Below are 11,617 nucleotides of genomic sequence, written 5' to 3' on the forward strand. Positions count from 1 at the left end.
GCATGCGCCTACCTACCTGCAGATAGCGTCCCGTTGCTAGGCAATGAGCCCGCGCGCCCCTGGGCTGGAGACTGCCTGGGTCCGAGAGAGAAGAGTGCGTGCTGAGAGCTGAGCTGACTACGCTGGGCTGAGGTCAGAAGAGGCGCGGGCCGGGGCGTGAGCGATGGTGAGGGTTGGAGGCGGCGGCGGAGTAGATGCTGCAGAGAGGAGAAGCTGGAGGAGTGGAAGGTAGGATGCGCAGCTGAGAGGAGGCTGCGCCCAAGGTGTACAGGGTGCTGGATGGAGAGCCGGAAGCACCAGGGTACGTGAGCAGAGACAGGATGTGCAATCTAGAGGCTTTGAGGAGGGGCCAGCCAAAAAGGGGAATTGACCAAGCGAGACTGGCAAGCGCAGTGCACACGGAGAGAGCCAGGACAGAGGCTGACCGGGACGGGGCGGGGCGGGGCGGGGCAGGGGCGGGAGTGGATGTGCGCAAAGGCTACCGGTAGGTGAAGCCCGCACTGCTTAAGGCCAGAAAAGAGTGTAGCAATCTAACATCCTGGTATTTTCTCAGCCTAGCGCTTTCGCACCTGCTGGTGACTTCTGCTTGGATCCTGGCCACTGGGGGTGGGGATAGCACATCTAAGAGCTGTAAATTCAGTTTTACTTGGGGACTTAACTGAGGATTATAGCCCTGCAGACAGCCTCTCAGACAACTCTGAGAAACTGCTTCAGCATGGAAGAGGTGAGGGCAGAGGTCAGCGTATAGGAGATTTGGAGAACGGGTACCTGCAGTCAAACATATATCTAGGTAAAAGTCTACTGCTAGTTATCAAGCACACACAGTTTAATTATTTTATGGCTTTTCTAAGTATGTAAGATGCAAGAAATTGGGTTTGTAAATTTTTGTCCTGAAAGTTTCTGTCTGAAGGTCTATTCTGTCAGTTTTCCCAGAAAGTGGAGTATCTCATTCCTGATTTCCACCCTGAACTCTTTTCAGGCTGTGTTAGTGACCAGTTAACAACTGCTAATGACTCAGTCCTTGTGGAGCCAGCTGGCTGGAGACATTCTTTAGTTGGCACTACTTTCAGAGCGAGCCCGGGTGCCCCCACCTCCAGGAAGTCTTCCAACCTTTTTCATCTCCCCCACCATCTGCAGCCTTCCCTGGGCTAGTTGTTTCGCACAGTTCTTGGCTAGCATTTCCCATGTTTTGTTTCAGTTTATGTGGGGCAGTGCTGGGCACAAGATGCTTCACTAAATGTTGATTGAGATAATAAGTGCCAGCGGGAGCACTGACAGATGGAAGGCTCTTCAGCGTTTGGTCCTCAGTGTCTGCCACACTGCAGTAAGTGTGGCAAACTGGATAAACGATCTGCTCCAAACTTGGTGATCCCACCCCCTGGGAAGGGTAGTTGTACTGGGATTAAGGCAAAGGAGAGCTGTAACTGTGTATCACCTGGGGATTCTGTTAAAATGCAGACTCTCAATCTGTAAATCTGAGGTGGGACCTGAGAATCTGCATTTCAACAACTCCCAGGTGATGCAATGACCACACTTTGATGAGAAGGGGTGTAGAAAGTAGTTTACTTGGGTGCATTGGTTCAGGTGCATTAGTCACAGATTGGCAGAAGCAGCCACCAACACATCCCCATCCCCTCCCTTCACCACTACCCCAAACGTAGTGACTTTAAACACACATTTATTATCTTACAGTTTTTGAAGTTTGAGATCCAAGATGAATCTTACAGGGTTAACGTCAGAGTGTTTCAGCAAGGCTGGTTCCTCCTGGATGCCCCAGGAAAGATCCCCTTCCTCGCCTTTTCCAGCTTCTAGAGGCCACCCACCCTCCTTGGCTCATGGTCCTGAATCGCATCACCTTTTCTCCCTCTGCCGACATCACCACACCTTCTTCCGCCCTGTCTGACTTTTCTGTGTCCCTCTTATAAAGACTCTTGTGATTACATTGTGCCTACCTAGATTTATTGCTATTTTAGTTGCTAAATTGCGTCTGACTCTTTACAACCCCATGGTCTATAACCTGCCAGGTTCCTCTGTCCATGGAATTTCCCAGGCAAGAAAGAATACTGAAGTGGGTTGCCATTTCTTTCTCTAGGTGATCTTCCGGACCAAGGGATTGAAGCCACGTCTCCTGCACTGACAGGCAGATTCTTTACCACTGAGCCACCTGGAAAGCCTGCATACCTGGATAATCCAGTATAATTTCCCCAAAACAAACAAACAAAAAATGCCAAATTTAATCACATCTGCAAAGTCCCCTTTGTCATATAAGGTAACGTGGTTCATAGATTCCGGCTATTACTTTGTGAACACCTTTGGGAGCCATTATTCTGCCCTGACACACTGTGTATTTCCTAGGGACAAGGACATTTTCTTACTCATATTTCAATTACCACAACCAGGAAATTTAACCTTGATATAATTCTATTATGGAACTTACAGTTCACATTCTGTTTTCCCAACAATTTCCTTTACAGAATTCTGTCTCCTGGTCTACATCCAACTAAGGATCATAGATTGCATTTAGTTGGGATGGATGGCTGTTTAGGCTCCTTTGAGCTGGACCAGTGCCTCATCTTTTTTGTCTTTCATGATGTTGACATTTTAAGAGTATACCCCAGTTATAGACTTTCTCTCAACTTGGCTTTGTTTGATGTCAGATTCCAGTTTTGCATTTGGGGCAAGAATCTACAGAAATGTGTTGTGTTCCAGGAGGAAGTGCATCACATCAGGAGACACATAATGTTATTTTGTCCCTTTATGGGTGATATATGCTTTGATTATTTGGTTAACATTGTGCCTGTCAGGTTTTACCACTGTGAAGTTTCTGTATTTCTTTTTGGAGTTAATCCATAATTTGTGGAGAGAAACTTTGGGACTATATGAATATCCTGTTGCTGCTGCTGTTAAGTCGCTTCAGTCGTGTCCGACTCTGCGACCCCATAGATGGCAGCCCACCAGGCTCCTCCGTCTCTGGGATTCTCCAGGCAAGAACACTGGAGCGGGTTGCCATGTCCTTCTCCAATGCATGAAAGTGAAGAGTGAAAGTGAAGTCGCTCAGTCATGTCTGACTCTTCGCGACCCCATGGACTGCAGCCTATCAGGTTCCTCTGTCCATGGGATTTTCCAGTCAAGAGTACTGGAGTGGGGTGCCATTGCCTTCTCCGTATGAATATCCTACTCCTTGTCAAATATTCACCAAGTTTTAGTGTTCATTGATGACTGCTTCAGTTATACTATGATCATTACAAAATATTTTAAAATTTCATTTTTCTTTCCACATTTATTAGTTGGCATTCTTCTTTATGAAAGAATTTGCCTGCCCTCCCATTCAGTAATTTATTCTTATATGGACCCATGGATTCTTACTTTATTCAATTGATTATAATCCATTACAGTCATTATTGCCGAAGCTGAAACTCCAATACTTTGGTCACTTGATGCAAAGAGCCAACTCATTGGAAAAGACCCTGATGCTTGGAAAGATTGAGGGCAAGTGGAGAAGAGGGCAACAGAGGATAAGATGGTTGGATGGCATCACAGGCTCTTGGACATGAGTTTAAGCAAACTCCAGGAGATAGTGAAGGACAGAGAAGCCTGGTGTGCTGCAGTCCATGGGGTTGCAAAGAGTCAGACACGACTTAGCAACTGAACAATAACAACAGTCATTACTAATTTTGGTGGCCAAATTACCTCAGATTTGGCTAGTAATAGCCCCTTCAAGCTGACTCCTCTGTCCCCAACCATTTTATTTTTTAGCATTTTCTTATTTTGGGGGGAAAGCAAAATATTCCAGATTTATTAGACTTTCCCTGCCTTGATCTTGGTCCTTTCTCCAAGGAACCCTGATTCCTTTTAAATTGTTAAGGCTATTTAGGAGCAAATTCTATCTGAGGCTATGTGGGTGGGGTGGGTGGTAGGTAGAAATGAACTGGGAGTTTGGGGCAGCAGATGCAAACTATTATATATAAAATGGGTAAAACAACAAGTCCTATTGTATAGCACAGGGAACTATATTCAATATTCTGTGGTAAACCATTGTTGAAAAGAATATAAAAAGAATACATATATTAATGTATATGTATAACTGAATCATTTTGCTGTATAACAGAAATTAAAACAACATTACTGATCAACCATACTTCAATTTTAAAAAAAGCAGGTTCTTTGTGTTCATTGCTACTGAGGTGTTCTTGGTTCTAGGCCTTTGCAGTGGAAAGACCTGGGAATATTTTTCCCATATTCATATCTACTAATCTACTTACCTTTCCCTCCTTAAACTGAAAAGTGCCTCCAGAAAATGTTAGGACTTGATCTAAGCCTATTATTCACTGTATTATTAGCTCTTTTGGAGTTAAAATGTGTCAGCTTCAGAAATATGAAGATGGTCAGGAAGAGGCTGGATGCCAGGCGATTTCATGTCACAATCTTCCCCTATAACAGCTAATAGTAAACATTTATTACTCGCCAAGCTATGTGCTTCACATGTGTTTAGTATCTCTTCTAATCCTCACAATTACGAAATGCATATTTTTGTTATTCTGTTTCTAGATCAGAAAGCTGAGGCTCAGAGAGACTTGGTAACTTGCTGAAGATCACACAGCTAATAAACAGGAGACCCAGGGCTGGAACTTGGTCTGTCTGATCCTGGAGTCTGTGTTCCTACTGCTGCTGACCCCTCTGCTCAGGTAGCCCTGGGCAGTAGCCACAGTGCCAGGCATTTTCCCTCCCTCTCTGCCTCAGGGCTTCTCAGTGGTCCGTGGTGAAATATATAAGCCTGTCTTATCTATGTCATAGATGACTGTAGCTTTTAACCTCACAATAGTGTGGCTTGGTAGGTGCCTAGAGACCCTCTTACACCCTCCTGCCTGCTCAGCCATTTCCTCCCTACTCAAGAGTCGAGATGTGTGAATAAGTGGAGGCCTCAGCCACTCTTAAATACCCATTCACCAAGCTCCTGGCCAGATGAACCCCAGGACCTATTTGTGACCTAGGACAGCTGGAAAGCTTTAGAAAAAAGTTCATTTGCATGTAAGAGCTATTAACAAGTGCATATATATTTATTGGTAATTAAGGGGAAGGATGGGCTCCCAGAAACATCTCACTTTTGTCCCCAAATAAATCTGCATTGGTTAGAATGTGTCTATTTTTTTTTTTAAGTCCAATTAGATTGTGACCCTGTTTTGATGTTTCCCAAGCCCACCAGGATGGAAACCAATTACCTGAAGAGGTGCTTTGGAAATCACCTGGCCCAGGCTCTGGCAGAAGTGGCGATGGTTCAGCCCAGTGACCCCATAGAGTACCTGGCTCACCGACTTTATCATTACACGAAAACGGCGAAAGCAAAAGAACAGGTGCATGCAGTCAGTCTGGGGAGGGCTGTGAGCTTTCTCATAGTAACCTGAAACCCAAAGCAGGACTCTGGGGATCCCTGGGGAGGGTCCATGCCCCTGGGAACTGACCAGACTCTACTCTGTCCTATCACCCTAGGATAGACAAGAGAAGACCCAGCTGCAGAGAGAATATGAAAATAGCCTCAAAGAAACCAGAATGGCAGAAATGCTGAAGCAAGAAGAACGTGCGATTCAAGAGCGGTATGAAGAGTGTCACCACCAGCTAGGGAGGAGAAACTCGGCGGTGGGCACACAACCACATCCCGTGGTGGGTACCAGGAAATACACGGAGTGCACTGAGGCTCCCCAAACCTACTTTCCCTCCATAGTCATATGTTTGTATGTAGATCAGTCTTACTGACAATTCTTGTCAATGAACAAAATGCTTAAAGGCATTTTAGATTTCAGGAAATACCTTACATGTATTGGTTTAAAAAACCAGAGTTTAGAAAAATCTAAAGCATCACTTGGAACAAGTATATTTTCATACAAGATTCTTCGAATTCTTTTAAAAAAATTACTCAATATTTTTCAGAAACCAAATATAGGTTTCCAGTATATACTTCAGATATATTATTTTATGTTATCTACTATTTACTTAACTAATTTAATATATGCTATTTATTTATCAAGCCACAAGATGTCTCCTGTAATGCTCTAATAGTGGTCATGAATTATTAGAATAGTTAAGCAACAACTCTGTGTTTATTAGTCAAGCTTATCTTTTATCTCCCACAATTTTTGCCGCAGTCTTCTGAAAAACACCATGTGTCCTTTTGTGCTTTCTGCAAAGTACATGACACCTGGAGAACAGATTGACTTCTTGAACTTAATATCTGACATCTTTGTAATGATCACTGTATTCCTGTGCATGAAAATCTTTAATGTAGTCTTATATAATTTATTAGCTTTTGCTAGTTTCCAAAGCCAATTTTGATGAAGACATGAAAATATTAAGCTTTATGTACATTTATATCAACATGCTCAGCTTTCCTCAAAATTAATAGATTTATGTTTTAAGTCTGGATATTTTACATGTAGATCAAAAGAAAGATAGTTTCCTACTACAGTCTGAAAGCAGTAATTGAAGGAATCCTCCCTCAGGAACAGTTCATCATTTGAGCAGTTGTTGGGAGATGGTAGAGGTGAGATCATTTAGCAAAAGTTGTCATCACCTTGGTTGCCCACGCTAATCCTTTTCTAACACTTTGCTTCACTGTTAATAGAAATGTAAATATATAAGGCAAGGAAAGACTCCCAAAACTGTACCCTGGTTTTATGATGGAAAACTTTGCTCACATCAGTATCTTGAGTTGTCCCTCTATGTTGCACTCAGGAGGTTTCACACCCTATAGCTGTTCCTTAGCAAGATTTGGTTGAATAAACGGTTTGCTGTTCTTTCGCCAAGTGTGAGACAATTGGCAATTGTCAGGGAAATGAGAGCCAGCCTGATGCCTGGATTGTGAGCAAGTTCTCAGTTTTAGGAGAGATTTCACGTGCAAATTGTAATTATGGAAATTTATTCCCTTTGTAAGAAGGAAGCAAAGGGAACCCAACAGGGGTCTAAAAGAAAGCTTATTGCTTACAGGGCGAGGGAGAGCCACATCCTGGTACAAATTGAAAGAGCTAGATAAAGGGTGAGGAGGTGGCGACCTGAAAGTCACTCAGTCGTGTCCAACTCCTTGTGACACCATGGGCTATACAGTCCATGGAATTCTCCAGGCCAGAATACCGGAGTGGGTAGCCTTTCCATTCTCCAGGGGATCTTTCCAACCCAGGGATCAAACCCAGGTCTCTCGCATTGCACATGGATTCTTTACCAGCTGAGCCTCAAGGGAAGCTGTGGAGGTACATCAGATAGAATAACAGTCTAAGTTCTGGTTTCTTCTTGGCTCCAAGTGAATCGCGAACTATTCCTTGCTGCTGTCACCTTTAGCTTTCATCACTGGAACTGTAAAACGTATCTGAAGTAGGCCCAGAATGGTTTGCATTGGGTTTCAGAAGGCCTGCTGATTTAACTGATGGATTTTAACATCTGTCAGTTCAGTCAGTTCAGTCGCTCAGTCATGTCCGACTCTTTGCAACCTCATGAATTGCAGCACGCCAGGCCTCCCTGTCCATCACCAACTCCCGGAGTTCACTCAGACTCACGTCCATCGAGTCAGTGATGCCATCCAGCCATCTCATCCTCTGTCGTCCCCTTCTCCTCCTGCCGCCACCCAATCCCTCCCAGCATCAGAGTCTTCCAATGAGTCAACTCTTCGCATGAGGTGGCCAAAGTACTGGAGTTTCAGCTTTAGCAACATTCTTTCCAAAGAATACCCAGGACTGATCTCCTTTAGGATGGAGGGTTGGATCTCCTTGAAGTCCAAGGGGCTCAAGAGTCTTCTCCAACACCACAGTTCAAAAGCAGCAGTTCTTCGGCGCTCAGCCTTCTTCACAGTCCAACTCTCACATCCATACATGACTACTAGAAAAACCATAGCCTTGACTAGACTGACGTTTGTTGGCAAAGTAATGTCTCTGCTTTTCAATATGCTATCTAGGTTGGTCACAACTTTCCTTCCAAGGAGTAAGCGTCTTTTAATTTCATGGCTGCAGTCACCATCTGCAGTGATTTGGGAGCCCAAAAATAAAGTCTGACACTGTTTCCACTGTTTCCCCATCTATTTCCCATGAAGTGATGGAACCAGAGGCCATGATCTTAGTTTTCTGAATGCTGAGCTTTAAGCCAAATTTTTCACTCTCCTCTTTCACTTTCATCAAGAGGCTTTTTAGTTCCTCTTCACTTTCTGCCATAAGGGTGATGTCATCTGCATATCGGAGGTTATTGATATTTCTCCCAGCAATCTTGATTCCAGCTTGTGCTTCTTCTAGCCCAACATTTCTCATGATGTGCCTGCATATAAGTAAAATAAGCAGGGTGACAATATACAGCCTTGATGTACTCCTTTTCCTATTTGGAACCAGTCTGTTGTTCCATGTCCAGTTCTAACTGTTGCTTCCTGACCTGCATATAGGTTTCTCAAGAGGCAGGTCAGATGGTCTGGTATTCCCATCTCTTTCAGAATTCTCCACAGTTTATTGTGATCCGCACAGTCAAAGGCTTTGGCATAGACAATAAAGCAGAAATAGATGTTTTTCTGGAACTCTCTTGCTTTTTCCATGATCCAGCGAATGTTGGCAATTTGATCTCTGCTTCCTCTGCCTTTTCTAAAACCAGCTTGAACATCTGGAAGTTCACAGTTCACGTATTGCTGAAGCCTGGCTTGGAGAATTTTGAGCATTACTTTACTAGCTTGTGAGATGAGTGCAATCGTGTGGTAGTTTGAGCATTCTTTGGCAGTGCCTTTCTTTGGGACTGGAATGAAAACTGACCTCTTCCAGTCCTGTGGCCACTGCTGAGTTTTCCAAATTTGCTGGCATATTGAGTGCAGCACTTTCACAGCATCATCTTTCAGGATTTGAGTTAGCTCCACTGGAATTCCATCACCTCCACTATGCTTTGTTCATAGTGATGCTTTCTAAGGCCCACTTGACTTCACATTCCAGGATGTCTGGCTCTAGGTGAGTGATCACACCATCATGATTATCTGGGTCGTGAAGCTGTTTTTTGTACAGTTCTTCTGTGTATTCTTGCCACCTCTTCTTAATATCTTCTGCTTCTGTGAGGTCCATACCATTTCTGTCCTTTATCGAGCCCATCTTTGCATGAAATGTTCCTTTGGTATCTCTAATTTTCTTAACACCTGTACTCAAAATTTTGTAAGAATTTCCTAAATATCTTAAAGCCATCATTGCTTTTAGTGCCCCAGATTGAATACTGTTGGTCTAGTGTGTCGGTCAAAAGAGAAGTAGAAAGAGAGCACTATGTGTGGTAGAGATCACATCAAATGGGAATCAAGAAGAAACTCACAGAGAAGATAGCATTTGAGTCAGGCCTAGAATAAAACTGGCAAAAGTGGTTCCTATATCGGTGTCTCTTCATTAAGCAGAGGCATCTTTTAGTTAAGTAAATCATTATTCTGTTTCTAAGTCTGAAAATCCCACTGTTATAAAGATCTGGGCCATACAAATGTTTCAGGAATACGTTTTTATGGAAACAATATGTAGATTTGCTGCACCGATTCATTCATAGCACTTTGGAGTTAGAAGGGTCTTTGAGATCATGTGGGCAAGTACCTCACAGACCTCTCTGCAGTGCCTCACAGGGTCCACTGTTGATTGGACAATGGGCGATGTTGGGGATAGAACTTAAGCTCCAAGGTTTCCTACCTCACGAGGGACTGCAATTACGTGGATGCTTGATGTTTCCTTGAGTCTCATAGGTCACTGAGACTTTATTCATTTTTTCTATCTTTTTTTTCTCTGTGCTTTGATTTGGATAATTTCTATTGATCTGTCTTCAGGTTTTCTGATCCTTTCTCCTGCAATGTCCAATATCCTATTTAGGAATTTAATGAATTTTTTTTTTCATTTTGGATAGTTTATTTTTCAGTTCTAGAATTCCATTCTGGCTCCTATCTTCTCTGCTGATATACCCTATCTCTTCACTCATTATGGCCATTTTCTCCTTTAAATCTGTAATCACTTTTAAGTTCTTGTCTGCCAATCTCACCATCTTTGTCATTTTGAGGTCTCTTTCTAGTAAATATATTTTATCCAGATTATGGTTCACATTTTCCTATTTTTTCACATGTCTAGTAATTATTTACCTGTATGCTGAACTTTGTATGTGATACTGTATAGGCCATCTAGACTGTGTACTTTTTCTTTAAAAGGTGTTGAATTTTGCTCTGTCTTGCAGTTAAATTATTGGTGAATTATCTTGAACCTGTCATATTTATTTTATGCTTTTCTGGATAATGTCTTTTTTCAGTTTTGTTCAGGCTTGAGCATGAAAACGGCAATGTTGTGTTCCTGCTATGCCGAGAATGTTTAGTCTCTGTTAACGATTTTTTTTTTTTTGCTCTTCTGCTTTTTATTTAGCCACTGAAATCTGTAGCAAGTTCCTTGGAGAAGACTAACTTCATGCAGGAGAACCCAGAACCCCTTGAGAAGGAAGCCTTGAGGCAGGAATCCCTGCCAGGAACTTCCAATATGATTCCAGGAATGCCTCAACAGAGCCCTTCTTCAGAGCCATCTGTCTCCAGCCAGGTTGACTTGAACACTGGAACTCCACAAGAAATAAATTACCAGGCTGTTCAGCATGAAATTGCTCTTGAATTTCATCCTGGCTCCGAATCTCCTCCCTAGGTTGTAGAAGGTGGATGATTCTAATGATGCTTCTCTCAAAGCTACAAGCTGAGAAAGTGGCCAACTCAAAGAGTTCTTACTTGAAGATGATTAGCTATGTGGATTAAACCAAGATATGAGAGGCTGTGGAAGGAAGTGTCTACAGGGACTCTCCAACCCAAGTCTCATCCTGATAACCATGAAAACCCCTTAATTGTGTGAAGATTTGAACTACATATAGGATAAAATAAACTCATAATAAAGATTTAAAATAAATAACTAAACTGATGAGAATGTTTTTCCTCTTGCTTTATCATTTTTTGGAGACTAGACAGTGAAGACACATTCGTTTCAAATGTTTGCACCTCAGCTTTGGCTGAATTTTGCAGTTAGGCTCTTCAGGGTGTTTACATGTCTTTATTTTTGAAACAATTCCAGTGACAGTAACACTCAAAGGTTAGAAATTTTTTCCATCATTTTCCATCTGTATTCATTCAGATATCTCTATGCTGATGATCTGATATTTATATCTTTAATCAAGATTTCCTTGAACATGACTCCCAGTTTGCTACCTCCACTTGGATAAACAATGGATATCTCCAACCTAACCATGGTTGACTCTTGAACAATGCATGGGTTTATCCATATATAACTTACATTGAGTTGGCTATCCATATCTGAGGTTCCTGCACATCCTTGGATTCAACAGACCACTGACTGTGAAGTACAGTAGTTACTCTTGGAAAATAACCACATGTAAGTGAACCTGTGCAGTTCAAACCCGTGTTGTTCAAGGAACAACTGTGATCCAAATGGAATCCCTGATATTCTCCCTGAATTGGTTTCTACTATTTTTTTTTAAATTTACTCAGGTCAGAACTCTTGGTGTCATCCTGGGCTCTACTATTTTTATGTTAGCCCTAAATCTGGTCTGTTGGCTTTCCATTGAAAATAAAGACAGAATTCAACCACCTGAATGCATAAGTCACCAT

The 11,617-nt window shown here is 42.5% G+C and overlaps 2 protein-coding genes across 5 annotated transcripts in view; one reads left to right on the top strand and one right to left on the bottom strand.

Annotated features, from left to right (window-relative positions):
- Positions 1-295, bottom strand: part of DYDC1 (DPY30 domain containing 1) — a 39,954-nt gene extending 39,659 nt beyond the window's left edge. The window contains exon 1 of the mRNA XM_060406558.1: positions 17-295. The gene's annotated coding sequence lies outside the window, so the exon portion shown is untranslated. The remainder of the gene's footprint in view (positions 1-16) is intronic.
- On the top strand, positions 21-10,909 carry DYDC2 (DPY30 domain containing 2). 4 transcript variants are annotated; one of them, XM_027962252.3, is made up of 6 exons: positions 21-301; positions 2,093-2,269; positions 4,549-4,685; positions 5,196-5,351; positions 5,488-5,658; positions 10,380-10,909. In XM_027962252.3, exons 4-6 carry the CDS (start codon positions 5,205-5,207, stop codon positions 10,644-10,646), a joined length of 585 nt encoding a protein of 194 aa, XP_027818053.1. In that variant the 5' UTR covers positions 21-301; positions 2,093-2,269; positions 4,549-4,685; positions 5,196-5,204; the 3' UTR covers positions 10,647-10,909. The 4 variants fall into 4 exon arrangements, with proteins under 4 accessions (XP_027818053.1, XP_027818054.1, XP_060262539.1 ...); XM_027962253.3 differs by having other exon boundaries at positions 21-228; XM_060406556.1 differs by having other exon boundaries at positions 21-166.
- Positions 10,910-11,617: the final 708 nt, after the last annotated feature.

The sequence above is a fragment of the Ovis aries genome, chromosome 25, assembly GCF_016772045.2.
Source record: "Ovis aries strain OAR_USU_Benz2616 breed Rambouillet chromosome 25, ARS-UI_Ramb_v3.0, whole genome shotgun sequence".
NCBI lineage: Eukaryota > Metazoa > Chordata > Mammalia > Artiodactyla > Bovidae > Ovis > Ovis aries.